Genomic DNA, 16,229 nt, shown 5'->3' on the forward strand with positions numbered 1-16,229 from the left:
TAACATATTTAACTAAAATGTAGTGTCATAAATGCATGGTTACTTTGAAATTTCAAAATTCTTCAAAGTACAATTAATGAGTCATTGTGTTGTCTCATATAACCAGTATGGTAAATCTATACCCATTTCTTAGAACTGTTTTTTTTTCTTTCTTTCTTTCTTTATTTTTAAATACATTTATCTCTGCCTCCCCCCCCCATATTAGAACTATTTAACATCATAAAATGTATAGTCTTCACATCTAATTATAGAAAAATCTTATTATTTATATAACTGATATGTTTAATTCTACCCTGGTATTTCAGCCTCTTATGATTGCTCCTGCTAAAAACTATTTTATTTCACTTGGGGTTTTTCAGGAAGTGGAAGTGATTTCAGTGAAAACCGAAGCCCCCTCCTAGTACTTCAGCCTAACTCATGTCCCCCTTAGCTCAGCCTCTGACAAAGCAGATGCGCGTCCCGTGTGACCACGTGCGAGGTGCAGGCCCGCGGCGGAAGCGAGGACACCGGAAGTGAGGCAGAGCGACAGCACAGACCGACACTGCGTGCTGCCTCCTCAGGGGACCGGGAAGAAACAGGGTCGGCGCCACTCGGCAAGCGCGACGGGCAAGCACCGAGGCGCGGCGACAGCGGAGCCAGGACCGCCGCCGGAGCGCAGGCCCCGCAGGCCCCGCAGGCCCCGCAGGCGGAGGGGCACCCGCGCTCCGCGATGCCTGCCGCCCGGGACGGGCCAGCCCGTCCGAGCGCACGCCCAGCCGCAGAGGGGCACTTCCCCCAGCAGAGCGGCCCGGTGTTCACCCCCCGGAGTTTGCCAGGGCTTCCACAACACACTGCCGCAGGCGGCGAGGCGTCAAGCACTGGACAGGTGTCGCCACAGCTCTGAGGGGCACACGTCGGGAACCCAGGGGCCGAGCGAGGGTTCCTCCCGGAGGCCCCGAAGGGGGCGCTGCCCGCGTGGGCAGCCAACGCTCTTCCGGCACCTTCTCCCCGGTGTCCGCGGGTCGCAATTCTCCCTGTTCTTCCCTTTCTGAGGACACCGGTCATTGAATTTAGGGACACGATCGCATCTCAGTATCCTTAACTACATCTGTCAAGTCCCTATTTCCAAATAAGGCCAGCAGCACGTGTACCAGGGATTGGGACCTGGACCTTTTTGGGGGACCCCTATTTCGCACACTCCAGGGTGAGTGGCACGGATAGGGCTCCATGGGTGGCACAGATAGAGCCACACGGCTCTAGGGTGGCTCCTCAGACCCCAGCCTGTGCAGGGAACTTGACGACGGCGGGGGTGGGCACAGTCCCAGAAACGGTGCGTGCGAAGAGAAGGCAGCCAGCAAAGGAACCCGAGCGGGCGCTCAAGGCCCGTACGCAGAGCTCACAGCGAGTTCACTGAGGGCGCAGGCTGAAGATTGTCCCGCGGTAGCCGCGACCGCGCAAGGATGCTTAGTCCTTCAATCATACGCTTACTAACAACTGTCTGCGTCCGTGGGGCTGTGGACGAAAAGACGATCCAGACAGAGGCGGGGGTGGTAAAGAGTTCCCGGTGTAGCAGGCAGCGAGAACCGGGCAAGGGAAATGGGTCCAGTCCGCCGCCCGCACGAGGAACGCAAGGAGCGGGCAGAGGCGCCGGCGGAGGCAGGGAAGCGCGCAGCACCTCAGCACCCGTCGCGTTGCCGCCCCGCCCCCGGCCCACCATCCTGTAAAACAGTCTCCTCTGAGGGGAGCAGACGCTGAGACCCAGGTGAATAAATTACTCAGACTTCCCTGTTAGATGATGTGACTTATTGGCTAGAATATAGACTAGACTTCTGACTCCTCATTCATGTTTCTCTTTACACTTGCCTTTCATATAAATTAACAACCTCTGGTCTTTCCACGTTAATTCTGGTGTTATAACCCCAATATGATTTTTCCTTACGTTGGAACATATTAGTAAGTTGGTATTATTTACTAAGAATGTCATGTTAATGAATTTATGGAAACTGTGCATAGTTGTCTCCTGCTTTATTTGGCCTTCTGGTCTTATCTTACATAATCAGGCTAAGAGAGTGGGTTTAAGGAGTCACACAGTAGACATGCGAGTTTCACAGTTTGCAATCTGTGTTTGAAGACCCCACGAATAGTGTTCTCAAAGTAGCAGGGCAATGCTGAATCTTTTCAATGGTTTTTGTACATGAAAATATATAGTAATTGTAAAGTAATTACTTAAAGAATATTCTGACACTAAATTTGAAGGTAAAGTCAAAGTAATAATGCCTGATTTCCACTATTTTTAATTTCAATATGTCAAATGCTAAACAGTAAAAAGGTATTGTTCCAAATACCTGAGTGTACCATCTAAAGCAAAGATTTAAAGATCTTACTGCTATTTCTAGGAGCTAACAAAAAGTCCACGTAAAACAGCAAATTTCATTCACAAAAGATTGGCAACCCTCACTTTTGGTCAAAACTTCATGCCAGATATTATCATGGATAAATTTAATTTTCCAAAAATAAAAAAAAACAATATACTAAAATTACTACATGGACACGTATAGAAAATATATAGTTGCTATTTATGTAGTAATAGAAATATACCCTATTTATGAAGGTCAGAAGCTTCAAAGATAACCTAGCAATAATTTTATAACTTAATGCACTTTCTTTTCCTTATCAATAAAACTAGGAGCCACGGCCACTTTTCTAAGCAATGGCGAGAGCGCTGAAGTCGGCATTTCTTAATGACTGACCCACATGAGCACTTCGCTCCCCGAGGAGGCATGGGTGAGAACTGGGAAAGCGACTCCCTCTGCTTTGCCACTCAGATCTGCGGCACCCTCAGACTCTGAGGGGACAAATGATCACATTCTGTCATCTTTTCTTCTTGGAATATAGTTGGGAGGGGTAGGGAAAATTGATGGAGAAAATGACAAGTTCTATTTTAAGGATGACATTCTGGGAGATACAGAAAACTAAAGGGATTCAACCCCCTAAGCAGGCAAAGAGCATGACATTAATTATAACTAGCTCTAACCCAAGACACAAGTTCTCTCACCAGAAGTGCTATGTGCTATTTGTTCAGAGTTAGTTAGAGCTGTATAGTTTAAAATAAAGCCAGTAAGCAAGTCATACAGAACATATTCAGTGCCACAGCAATAATCTACCCCAAACATTGGTTTTCTTAATGTTTGTGGTCTCTTACCATCTAACATTTAAACTCAACAACCTTTCATCCATCACCAGAACCAGTTCATCACACAGAATTCTTTTTTTTTTTTTTTTAAGCAGAAGAAAAAAAAAAGCACTTATTTTCAAGGTATGTGACCTGTTTTTGAAATCCCTAGGGAAGGAGTTCTGAAAGTGATTTTCTTGGTTCCAAGCGTAAGACATTGAAGAGATAATACAAATAACCAGATCTAAAAGTCTCTGTACTTTATTCCCAGCCCTGCACCTACTCAGATGAGTGACAGAAGACTCCTGGGCCCCCTTCCTCATTTGTTTAGTACAAATAATATCATCCTCTTGTCTATATTATAGGATTTTTATTAATCCAAATAATTTGAATAGAAGTATAATTTATAATTTAACAAATGCAAGATGATAATGAATTAAAAGTTAAGAATCTTCTCAGAAATAGATTTCAGCCCTCAGATGTGAAGGTTAGGAATTCCAGAGTACAACTGAGCATTATGTGGACTTAAGTTACCTGCTCATCAATGTGGCCCTGGAGACACAAAAACACAAAAAGTGCCCCCTCAACGTGCACACCCCCTAATCTCCTGCGGAGGAGCAGAGAAGCACAACGCCACGGCGCCGAAAGGAAGCACCCCTGCTGGCATGGGGAGCTGCTCCACATCTGCTCCGGCGCCCACTTCACTGGGTCACTTTCCGGGGAGGGACACGCTCCTCGCCCCATCAGTGCGCAGATCCTCTGCTAGAGCCAAAATGAACAGACCATCCATTCCCCAAATGCCTTAGGTCATGTCTAGATTTTCGGTTTTCCTTACACCCATCATCTAAGCACCGAAAGTTCTTTGTGAGCTCGCTTACCTCCAGAGAGCCCAGAGCAGAGCTTTCCTGACATGCTGTGAACGAGAGGCGACCACTCTTGCACCTCTCTGTGACACTGGCACTGAGCACAGTGCCTCTCTGACCTGTCACGGTGTCCAATATTCATTTGCTTACTGTATAAAGAAAATTTAGAAAATATCATATTTCCACTTTACATTTTGACTTTATAAAACATCTGTACAGAAAACTTTGTTGCACCTAAAGAAGCTGACTGAATTAGATTTTGTGGGAATAAACTGAACAAGAGGCCTAGACGTGGAATTCTTCAAGACGGGCTTTGGCTCCCCTCTCTTTCTGCATTCTCCACATTTCCAGGCCTGGCAACACTGCACTGGAAGTGAATGATTACTCTTATTTTAGGAAACACAAGTATGCCTGTGCACAACATAGGTCCAAGACTTATTTTATTTACTTATTAATCCTCACCTGAGGGTATGTTTATTAATTTGAGAGAGAGAGAGAGAGAGAAACATCGATATTAGACAGAAACACCCATCAGTTGCCTCCCACACATGACTTGAAGGGAAAATAAACTCACAACCTACGTGTGTGCCCTGACCAGAAACTGAACCCACAACCCTTTGGTGCATAGGACAATGCTTCAACCAACTGAGCCACCCAACCAGGGCTAGTTTTATTTTCATAGACTCCTGGACATTGAATGTGGTGACAATGCATTATTTCATTAAAATATTTAAGCATATAACTTAAATAGATGCACTTTTTATACATAAATTACAACTATGTATTACATATACTAAAATATAAATGATAAACCAAATTAAAATTTATAATTGTGCAACATTCAGGAGAATATATTAACTCAATGAGAACTTCAACAAAGAGGCAGAAAACAGCTCTTTCGGTCTCCGACTGCCGCTGTGAGAGAAGCTCCCGCCATGTCTGCCCACCTGCAATGGATGGTCATCCGGAACTGCTCCAGTTTCCTGATCAAAAGGAACAAGCAGACGTACAGCACCGAACCTAATAATCTGAAGGCCCGCAACTCCTTTCGCTACAACGGGCTGATTCACCGCAAGACGGTGGGCGTGGAGCCAGCGGCCGATGGCAAAGGCGTGGTGGTCATCATGAAACGGAGATCGGGCCAACGAAAGCCAGCCACCTCCTACGTGCGGACCACCATCAACAAGAATGCCCGGGCCACGCTGAGCAGCATCCGGCACATGATCCGCAAGAACAAGTACCGCCCAGACCTGCGCATGGCCGCCATCCGCAGGGCCAGCGCCATCCTGCGCAGCCAGAAGCCCGTGATGGTGAAGAGGAAGCGGGCCCGCCCCACCAAGAGCTCCTGAGCACCCCCCACCCCCACCCCAAACAATAAAGGTATCAGCCAACTTCCTTCAGAAAAAAAAAAAAAAAGAGGCAGAAAACATAAAAAGAGAACCAACCAATCAGGACTGAAGAATACAATAACTAAGATGAAAAAATATGCACTAGAGGGGATCAACAGCAGAAGAGAAGATGCAGAATACTGAGTCAGTGACCTTGAAAACAAGGTAATGGAAATCATCCAATCAGAAGAGCAAAAAGAAGAAATATATTTAATTAAGGCTAGTTAAAGGGACCTCAGGGACAACATCAAGCATACCAAAATTGCATCATAGAGTCCCAGGAGGAGTAGAGAGAAAGGTACAGAACACCTACTTGAAGGAACAATGGCTGAAAACTTCCTTAACATGATGAATAAACATCCAGGTTCAGAAATCATGGAGTCCCAAACAAGATGAACCCAAAGAGACCAACACCAAGATATATAATTAAAATGCCAAAAAGTTAAACAGAGAATCTTAACAGCAACAAGAAAACAAAGCTTCTAGTTACATGCAAGGGAAAACCCATAAGATTATAAGCTTATTTGTTACCAGAAACTTTGCAGCCAGAAGAGAATGGCATGATATATTCAAGGTGATGAAATCTCTACAAAACCACAACCAAGAATACCATATTCAGTAAATTATCATTCAGAATGAAGAAAGAGAGAGCTTCCAGGATCTAAAGCAGTTTATCAACACTAAACCAGCATTGTAAGAAATGTTAAAGGAACTTCTTTAAGTGGAAGAGAAATTCCCAGAACTAAAAATAAGAATGTAGAGAAAAAAATCTCACTGATAAAGGCAACCATTTTTTGAAATTAGTGCCTCAACCAATTATAAAACTAGTATGAAAGATAAAAGAAAAAGTAGCAAGATCATGTGTAACCACAATAATAAGGAATACACACACAACAACTATAAAAATGAGATCAAAACATAAACATGAGGAGGTGAGTAAAAATATATAGTGCTTTCAGAATGCATTTGATTCTAAGTGATCAACTTAAAATAGACTGCTTTAAACATAACTTGTTATATATGAATCCTATGGTAACCAAAAACCTATAAAAGAAAAACAAAACATAAAGAGAAAGGAACCCAGACAAACCACAAAAGAAAGTCATCAATACACCAGAGAAGAGATCAAAATAATAAAAAAAATAGAGAACTTCAAAAACACTATAAAACAATCAATAAATGGCAATAACTGCATAACTGTCAATAATTTATTTTCTTTTAAAAAATGTACTGAATGGGGTGACATTGTTTAATGAGATTATATAGGTTTCAAGTGTACAATTCTGTAATACATCATCTTCATACCATATTGTGTGTTTAACAGTTACTTTAAATGTAAATGGGCTGAATGCTCCAATTGAAAGACATAGAGCAGCTGAACGGGTAATGAAATACAAGACCAGTGGGTACGCTGCCTATATGTGACACACTTCAGATTAAAAGGCAAACACAAATGTATTTGAAAAAAATAGCTTTTGGATTATATATCAATAAAAATGTAATTCATAAAAAAAGGCAAACAATTAAAATGAAGGTATAAAAAAAGATTTCATGCAAACAGAAATGAAAGGAAAGCAGATGTAGCAATACGTATATCAGACAAAATAGACTTTAAAACAAAGACCATAACAATGGATAAAAGACGTTACATAATGGCAAAGGCATCAATCCATTGAGGGGATCTAATGCTTGTAAACACCTATGCACTCAGTGTGGGAGCACCGAAGGACATAAAGAAAATATTAACAGACATAAAGGGAGAGTTTGACAGTGCTACTGTAATAGGATGGAACTTTACCTCCCCATTTACATCAATGGATAGCATCATCCAATATAGAAAATCAATAAGGAAAAGTGACATAAAGGACACATTAGACCAGATAAATTAATAAATATTCACAGAACAGTCCACCCCAGAAGAGCAGAATACACATTCATTTCAAATGCACATGGAACATCTTCCAGAATAGGCAGCTTGTTGAGCCACAAAACAAGTCTCAATAAATTTAAGATTGAAATCATTTCAGGCACCTACTCCAATAGAAAAAGTATAAAACTACAAATCAATTATAAAAAAGAAAACTGGAAAAAACAGAGGTGGAGGCTAAACAACATGCTACTAAACAATTAATGGCTTAACAAAGAAATCAAAGAGGAAATGTAAACATTACTTGAAACAGATGTAAATGGAAACAACAAACCACAATCTGTGGGGCCCAGGGAGAGCAGTTCATAGAAGGAAATTCTTAGTGATACAAACCTCCCTCAAAAGAACAAGAAAAATCTCAAATAAAGTCTTACTTTAAACCTAAAAGAACTAGAAAAAGAATAACAAAGCCCAAAGTGCATATAAGGAAATAAATAATAAAGATTAGAGTGGCAATAGATGAAATAATGGAGACTAAAAACAATAGAAAATATCAATTAAACTAACAGCTAGTTCTTTGAAAATTGATAAAAATTTAGCCAGACTCATCAAAGAGAGAGAGAGACAGGGAGAGGGGGAGAGAGAGAGAGACAGACAGACAGACAGACAGACAGGGGGAGAGATCCCTAATAAATAAAATCAGAAGAGCAGGAGGAGATATGACAACCCCCACCACAGAAATACAAAAATTATAAAGAAATACAATGAACAATTAATTATATGCAAACAATGTGGACAACCTTCAAAAATGGACAAACTTCTGGAAACAGACAATCTTCCAAGACTCAATCAGAAAGAAACATAAACTCTGAATAGACTCATTACTGGTAACAAAATTGAATCAGTAATCAAAAAACTCCCAAAAAACAGAAGTTCAAGACCAGATGGCTTCACAGGTGAATTCTACCAAATATTCAAAGAACAATTAATATCTATCCTTCTCAATATATACCAAAAAATTGAAGAGAAGAAAAAGCTTTCAAATACATTCTGTGTGGCCAGCATTACCGTGATACCAAAACCAGACAAAGGTACTACAGAAAAGATACAGGTCAATACACATGATAAACATAGATGTAAAAATCATCAACAAAATATTAACAAACCAAATTCAGCAATACACTAAAAATATTGTACACCATAATCAAATGAGACTTATTCCAGAAATGCAAGGATGGTTTAATATCCACAACTTAATCGATGTGATATGCCACATAAAGAAATTAAAAGAAAAAAATTATATGATCATCTCAACAGATGTAGAAAAATCATCTGACAAAATTAAAAATTCATTTATAATAAAAAGTCTCAACAAATGGGTAAAGAGGAAACATACCTCAACATTATATGAATGAAGAAAAGCTGAAAGCATTTTCTTTATGATCACGAACAAGACAAGGCTCTCCATTCTCACTACTTTCATTCAACCTAATATTAAAAGTCCTAGGCACTGACATCAGACAAGGAAAAAAATATAAAAAGTATCTAATTTGGAAAAGAAGAGGGAAAACTGTCACTATATGCAGATGATATGAGACTACATATGGAAAACCCTCAACAATCCACCAAAAAATATGAGAATAAATGAATTCAGTAAAGTTGCAGAATACAAAATATACAAAAAAACCTCTACATTTCTATACACTATTAATAAACTATAAGAGAATATATAAGAAAATCCCATTTTCAGTTGCATCAAAAAAAATAAAATATATGGAAATAAATTTAATCAGGAGGTGAAAGACCTATATTATGAAAACTATAACAATTGAAAAAGAAATCAAAGGAGATACAAACAAGTGAAAGGATACACTATATTCCCAGATGGGAAAAATTAACATTGTTAAAATGTTGATAGTACAAAAAACAATCTACAGAGTCAATGGAATCCCTGTCAAAATACTAATGGCATTTTTCACAGAACTGGGACATATAATCTTAAAATTTATATGTAAACACAAAAGACCTTGAAGAGCTAAAGCAACCTTGAGAAAAAAGAACAAAGTTGCGGGGTATCACAATCCCTGTTTTCAAGCAATACCACAAAGCCATAATAATCAAAACAGCACAGTGCTGGCACAAACACATAGATCAATGGAATGGAATAGAAAGCCCAGAAGAAAATCCATTCTTTTTTTTTTGTCAATTAATCCATGGAAAAGGAAGCAATAATTTACAATGGGGTAGAGGTTGTTCTTTAATAAATGGTGTTGGGAAAACAGAACAGATACATGCAAAAAAAAAAAAGAAAGAAAGAAAGAAAGAAACTAGACCACTGTTTTACACCATATACAAGAAGAAACTCAAAATAAATTAAAAACTTAAATGTAAGACCTGAACCCAAAAACAAATAATCCAATTAAAAATACAAAGGACCTCAACTAAAATTTCTCCAAAGACATACCAACCAACAGATACATGAAAATATGCTTAACATTACTAATCTTCATCAGAATGCACATCAAAACCACAATGAAATACCACCTCACATCTGTCAGAATGGCTAGTATCAAAAGGAAAAACAATAGCAAGTGTTGGTGAGGATATGAAGAAAAACCTCATGTACTGTTGGTGGAATTATAAATTGGTGCAGCCACAATGATAAACAGTATCAAAATTCCTTAGAAAAATTAAAAATGGAATTTCTATATAACCCAGCAATTCCACTTCTGGGTATTTATTCGAAGAAAACAAAAACAGTAATTCAAAAAGATATCTGCACCTCTATGCTCACTGCAGCACCGTTTACAGTAGCCAAGATATGGATGCAACCTAAGTTCCCATCAAAGGATGAACGGGTGAAGAAGGGGTATGCGCGCGCACACACGAGATGGGATATTACTCAGACACTGTAGAGAGCAACTGTGCAGCCACGTATAGAGCATACACAGTCATAAACTCTGAAACGAGCCCACTAATGTAAACAACTCTGAGACGTGGGCAGTCGAGCAATGTAAACAACTCTAAAGCATGTACAGTAGAAAGGTGGGAAGAACACTCCCAAAGACAGCATGCTCAGGAGGGATGATGGCCAAGCAAGAACTTGGGATTTCAGCAACAATTCAATGCAAGCAGCTTCTCAGCAGGACGCCATTGAGAACGCCCTGTGACCAGCCACTGCCGGACCTGCTGACCTTGAGAAACTGCCTTGCAAGACACTGACGAACTGTTCTCCTTCCGGATCCAAGAGACCACTGCCAGACTTGGACTTGGGTTCATTAACCCCTTATAGGATTGATACTGATGCTATTACATTCATTATAAATCCTGTGTGTATAACTGTGTGAAGTAAACTGTGTTTAGAAGCACAGCATATTGGTGTGCGCTCTGTGTCATTCCTTGGTGCTGGGGCACTGGAGGCCACCGCAAGGTGGCCTGAGCTATGGGGAGGACTATGCAGGAACAGACAAGAGGTCTCTGGACACAGCCATTTGGTTCATTCACTGGAGACACGTAATAGCGGTGAATGGGGTGGTTGGGCCTCACGGACTAATTGCTCATGACAGCCACACACACACAAAAAGAAATCTTATGATTTGCAATATGGTTAAATATAGGGGGTACTGTGCTAATTGAAATAAGTCAAAGAAAGACAAATATTGAATGATTTCACTTATACACAGAAACTAAAAAACACAACACCAAAAAAATGAAACAAACGCATAGATACAGAGAACAAACTGATGATTCCCAGAAAAGGGAAGGGATTGACAAGTACAAACTTCAAATTACAAAATAAATCATGAGGCTGTGAAGTAGAGCACAGGGAATAGAGTCATTAATAATATAACTATGGACAGTGACAGCTGGTTACTAGATGTAGTGATCACCGGGGACACAGGTATGTTGAATCACTATGTTGTGCACTTGAAACTAATATATTGTATGCCAACTATAACTTAAAAATAAAAATATAAAAATAAATAAAAACTTGCAACAAACATACAAAGCAATGCCAACTGTAATATTTATTTCCTACACCCAAATAGATTGTCTTTTACATTGTTCTTGAAGACCGCTGTTTGGAAAGTCACAAATAAAAATGTAAGTTTGAGTCAGAAACCCCCTCCAGTCCTTTCTTTAACACAAGGAAACAGGGCCACCTCGGGGCAGCCAGACCCTTTACACAGAGGCTGCGGCCTTCTTGGAGAAAAGCAGCCAGACTGCAAACTGGCAGTGGCCCAACTGCCATCCGTGCGGCCAGTGGTGGTACAGAGCTGCCCGTGTTTAAGACAGGAGACACAGACATCACACTTCAGTGGGAAGAATGTTAAATAATTATTGGGCCGCTTTCACCCATCATACCCAGAAACAAACGCAAACCTGGAAGTGTGCTTCTATTATGGCAGAGTATTGTATGGCTTCAGGAATGAAAAGAGAGCATTCGCAACAAGGGGAGAGGTGCCCTCACGGACACAGAGGCTGGAATGAGTCCACGGGGATGGGAAGTCAGGGCCACAGGAAAAAGAGGCAGAAAGAGCGCGCGGGCCATGAGAAGTGGGAAGAGAAGAAACACTGACTTCATGATCTAATTTAAGGGCAGGTAGGTGGTAGCTGAACTTTTCTTTGCTGAAAAGAGGCGTTGTGACAGTCATATATCTAAGTCACATATTTAAGAAGATGGATGTGGCAGTAAGACCCTGGAATGGGGAAGGCTCAATTCCAGAAAGCCAGCCCACTGCTATCACTGCCAAGAACAGCATAGAAGCACATTTTCTAGGCACAGAGCAAAGTACACAAAAGAGGAACCAGGAGAAACAGATGGCAATATTTCCACATTCGGAAAGGGTTCACCAAAAGAATTTATAAAAATTTGATTACATGTGGGAAAAATTCTGACTTCAAACAAAGCTTCAAACAATTGCAACACTAACATGATTAGCTGCTGTTGACTTATAACTCATTCATTTGGGCACTAGCTACCACCATCATCCAGACATAAGGAGGCTCCCCGCCAGGAGTCAGCCTCGGGCGTATCACCCTAACGGCTGCGAGGGCGGGGCCCACAGCCTCCACCTCGGTGTTGTCCGATTAACAGCTTTGAGTATATGCAGTCTAGAGTGATGTTAAAATGGAGTCATGTATTTTAGCTATGTAAAGTGAACTGCTTTTTCTAGGAATAATGACAAACTTTCCCTGTTCCTCTTGTCATATATTTGCTGACTAGTGATCAGAAAATTAATTTTGTCAAAATAGAAGAAATATTAACATCAAATGTCCAAAACTGATTCCATAAAATGTTTGAATGAACAGAGTAAGTTTATTTGACACTATGGATTTTTAAAACCCTATACTAATATAATATAAGTATCAAAAAAAGATGCAGAAATAGCTGTCAACAAAACTTGAGATATAAATTCAAACTCTGACAAAATTATCTTTAGCTACAAAAAAAACTGTATGTACATGAAGTTAATCTAAGACTTTAATTTATGCATTTTAAACTTTACTGGAGCATTTCTGAGTAGTTTAATACTAGTCATGTATTTTGTTATCCTACTCTGCCAGAAAAGTGTACTTATGGTCAAGTTATTTTTACACATACCCTGCAAGCAGTTGTAAACGTGTGAATATACAAACTGAAATGCTGACTGCTTTTTATACCCCTGGAATGCATTATATCATAAAAACAAAAGTAGTTATGATCTACCACAAGAACATAAATACAAAAAAATTATCTTCCTTCTTTTGATGACTATGGACTTTCAGAACCACAACTTTTGAAACAAATCGACTTTGGGTAACAAAAATTCGTTCTTGTTAATATGGCTACCTCAGTATAACCCAATATAAATTATTATTTTCTACCCAGTGATGTAGCCAGATGGGAAACATTTATGCTCAGCTATAGCAGGCTGTAGGAAAAGAAAATGACAACATTCTTAGTTCTCAAATTTAGGAAATGCCACTAAATCTCCACATTTTCCACTTTAAGCAAATTCAGCACTTACCGCATTTTATGTTTTAGAGAAAACAACCAAAACATCATAATTATTAACTAGTCAAATTCAGGCAGGAAACAGAAACTCAACTCATAACTAAATTAAACATATTAAAAATTAGTATTTCCATTATTCTGTGAAAAGTGCGACTACCTGGCGGGGGGGGAGCTGAAGAACAGGCTCTACAGAGGGTTGTATTTTTCCTGTTACTTTGCTGACTTTTCAAAATGAGAGAGACTGGAGGCTTCAGACAAGGAAGCTGGTAGGAGCAAGCTGGTGAAGAGATGGAGGCATGTGTGACTGCAGCAGGCAGCCCTGGGGGGACGGGACGGGGTGGGGTTCTGTGGGTCCCAGCAGCGGTGGGGAGCAGGGGAGGGAGGGGCAGAACAGCATTAGTAACCTTCAGGGGAAAGGCTGTATGTTTGCATGGGCTGCATAAAAGCACATTGTAAATCAAGCAGAACCACCACCTGAACAACTCATTCTGGCAAGGGAATTACCTATTTTTTACGTATGCAGAAACAACCATCTTATTCTTTCTCAGGTTTGCTTGTACAGAATCAGCATTCAACATACACAGAACAGAAAAGCAGATGTAAAGGAATAGTGGTAGTATAAAGGAAGCCAATCCTCCCACCCATAATTTGTTAAAAATAGATAGATAAATAAAAAAATGAATTCGCCTTTTGTAAATTCTGTGATCTTTAAATAATTTCTCCCTGAGATAGCTTTTCAAATGTCACATCATCTATGAATATTTACCAAAAATGTGTATGCTTATCTCTGTCTCTGAGGAAGTCACTTAAAATTTCTAAATCATAATGCTTTTATTATACAATAAAGAAAAGTAACCATTTAATTTTAGAAATATACTTGATCAGAACTGATAACCTGCATAGTGTGTCCTTCATGGATACATCATATCTAGCCTTAAAGCATTTGTCAGAAGATATAATCTTGAATTTTTTCCTCTAAATATATGAAATTTTATCCTTGAATCAAACCTAAATAGCAAACTGCCTGCTCAAGTCACAGCAGTCGGCCCAAGCAGAACTGCCGGGTCGGAATTTCCTGCCCGGGTTAGGCCGCAGGCCTCAGGAGGGGCCTTGGGAAGAAAAGCCAGTGGGTTTCATTTTTGTCTTTACTATCAGATGACACTATGTGCCTCCCACAATGTCTGTGGGAGGAGCTGGAGAAGCGTCTCTCTGTGGCATGAGAGTCACTGTACTTCTCCCAGGAGTCTTTTTAACCCAGACAACACTCACTTTACTTCATATTTTCCACTTTGTGCTGAGCACCAGGAAATTATAATCTTATTTGTTTCCTAGCACTTGTAACTTAAGTACACAACTATTGACATTAACTTATTGCCACTTTTGCTAATTTTTTTCTATCACTATTTCCCTCATCTACTTCATTTAATTTTGTATTGCATTCCAAATATTTTTAAAAAATACTCTAAATTGTTTTTTAAAGTTTTCAAATTTAAAAATGAAAAAAAAATAGTGTAAAGGAACTTAGGTTAAACAAGGTTGTTTCCTTTAGCTTCAATATTAATAATATACAGATAGAAGAGATCTGGTCAAAACAATAATAAGAAACAAAACAGACTTCTGGCCAAGATGGAGGCATAGATAGATACACTTTGCCTCCGCACACAACCAAAAGATGGACAACAATTTTAAAAACTAACAACCAGAACTGCCAGAAAATTGAACTATATAGAAGTCCAACAACCAAAGAGCTATAGAAGAAACACTCATCCAGACCAGTAGGAGGGGAGGAGTCGGGAGGTCGGGTTGGAGAGGACACACAGCAAGGTGGAGGCTGGCAGACCGGGCTGTCTCACATTTGCATGTAGATGAACCGGAGGAACAGCTGGAGAACAAGAGAGACCATGCAACCCAGGGCTCCAGCACAGGAAACTAAAGCCTCAAAACCCCTGGCTGTAAAAACCTGGGGGAGATGAGGTGGCAGGAGAAACTCCCTGCCTCACAGGAGAGTCTGTCGGAGAGACCCACAGGGTCCTGGAATGTACACAAACCTACTTTCCTGGGAATCAGTACCACAAGGGCCCAATTTGCTTATGGGAAGCAGGGGAAGTGACAGAAAGCCTGCAGAGAGCCAAGCAAGCAGCATTGTCTCCTCTCAGACCCCTCTCCCACAGACAGCATCACAGTGCAGCGACCTGAATTGATTGCCCTGCCCTGGCAAATACATAAGGCTCCGCCCCTCCCAATGTAACAGGAGCACTGAGACAAAGAAATATGGCCCAAATGAAGGAACAGAACAAAGCTCCAAAAATGGAACGAAGTGATGAACAGATAGCCAACCTATCAGATTCCCAGTTCAAAACACTGGTCATCAGGATACTCACAGAAATGGTCAAGTATGGTTGCAAAATAGATGAAAAAGTGAAGGTTGCACAAAGTGAAATAAAGAAAAATATACAGGGAACCAACAGTAAAGGGAAGGAAACCAGGACTCAAATCAATGATTTGGAGCAGAAGGAAGAGATAAACTTTTAACCCAAACAGAATGAAGAAACAAGAATTCAAAAAAATGAGGAGAGGCTGAGGAACCTCCAGGACAACTTTAAACATCCAAGATCCAAATCACAGGGGTGCCAGAAGGAAAAGAGGAAGAGCAAGAAATGGAAAACTTATTTGAAAAAATAATGAAGGAAAACTTCCCCAATCTTACTAAGGAAATAGACTTCCAGGAGATCCAGGAAGCTCAGGGAGTCCCAAAGAAGTTGGACCTAAGCAGGTGCACCCAAAGGCACATCATAGCTACATTACCGAAGGTTAAAGATAAGGAGAGAATCTTAAAAGCAGTGAGAGAAAAGGAGAGAGTTACCTACAAAGGCGTCCCCATAAGACTATCAGCTGATTTCTCCAAAGAAACCTTGCAATCAAGAAGGGGCTGGAGAGAAGTATTCACGATTATGAAAAGCAA

The 16,229-nt window shown here is 40.3% G+C and overlaps 2 protein-coding genes across 2 annotated transcripts; one reads left to right on the top strand and one right to left on the bottom strand.

Moving 5' to 3' along the window:
- Positions 1–426: 426 nt before the first annotated feature.
- On the bottom strand, positions 427–1,044 carry LOC129079501 (keratin-associated protein 5-3-like). Its single transcript, XM_054584743.1, has one exon. It carries the CDS (start codon positions 1,042–1,044, stop codon positions 427–429), a length of 618 nt encoding a protein of 205 aa, XP_054440718.1.
- A 3,868-nt stretch (positions 1,045–4,912) lies between these two features.
- Positions 4,913–5,409, top strand: LOC129079440 (60S ribosomal protein L28). The gene has a single exon (XM_054584698.1). The coding sequence runs from the start codon at positions 4,950–4,952 to the stop codon at positions 5,361–5,363; it is 414 nt and encodes a 137-aa protein (XP_054440673.1). The 5' UTR covers positions 4,913–4,949; the 3' UTR covers positions 5,364–5,409.
- Positions 5,410–16,229: the final 10,820 nt, after the last annotated feature.

The sequence above is a fragment of the Pteronotus mesoamericanus genome, unplaced genomic scaffold (assembly GCF_021234165.1).
Source record: "Pteronotus mesoamericanus isolate MK-2021 breed Mesoamerican mustached bat unplaced genomic scaffold, CSHL_Meso_final contig_120, whole genome shotgun sequence".
NCBI classification, from domain to species: domain Eukaryota; kingdom Metazoa; phylum Chordata; class Mammalia; order Chiroptera; family Mormoopidae; genus Pteronotus; species Pteronotus mesoamericanus.

Excerpts from the sequence above, each read along its gene's own strand:
- LOC129079501 (XM_054584743.1), bottom strand. The coding sequence starts at position 1,044 with ATGACCGGTGTCCTCAGAAAGGGAAGAACAGGGAGAATTGCGACCCGC.
- LOC129079440 (XM_054584698.1), top strand. The coding sequence starts at position 4,950 with ATGTCTGCCCACCTGCAATGGATGGTCATCCGGAACTGCTCCAGTTTC.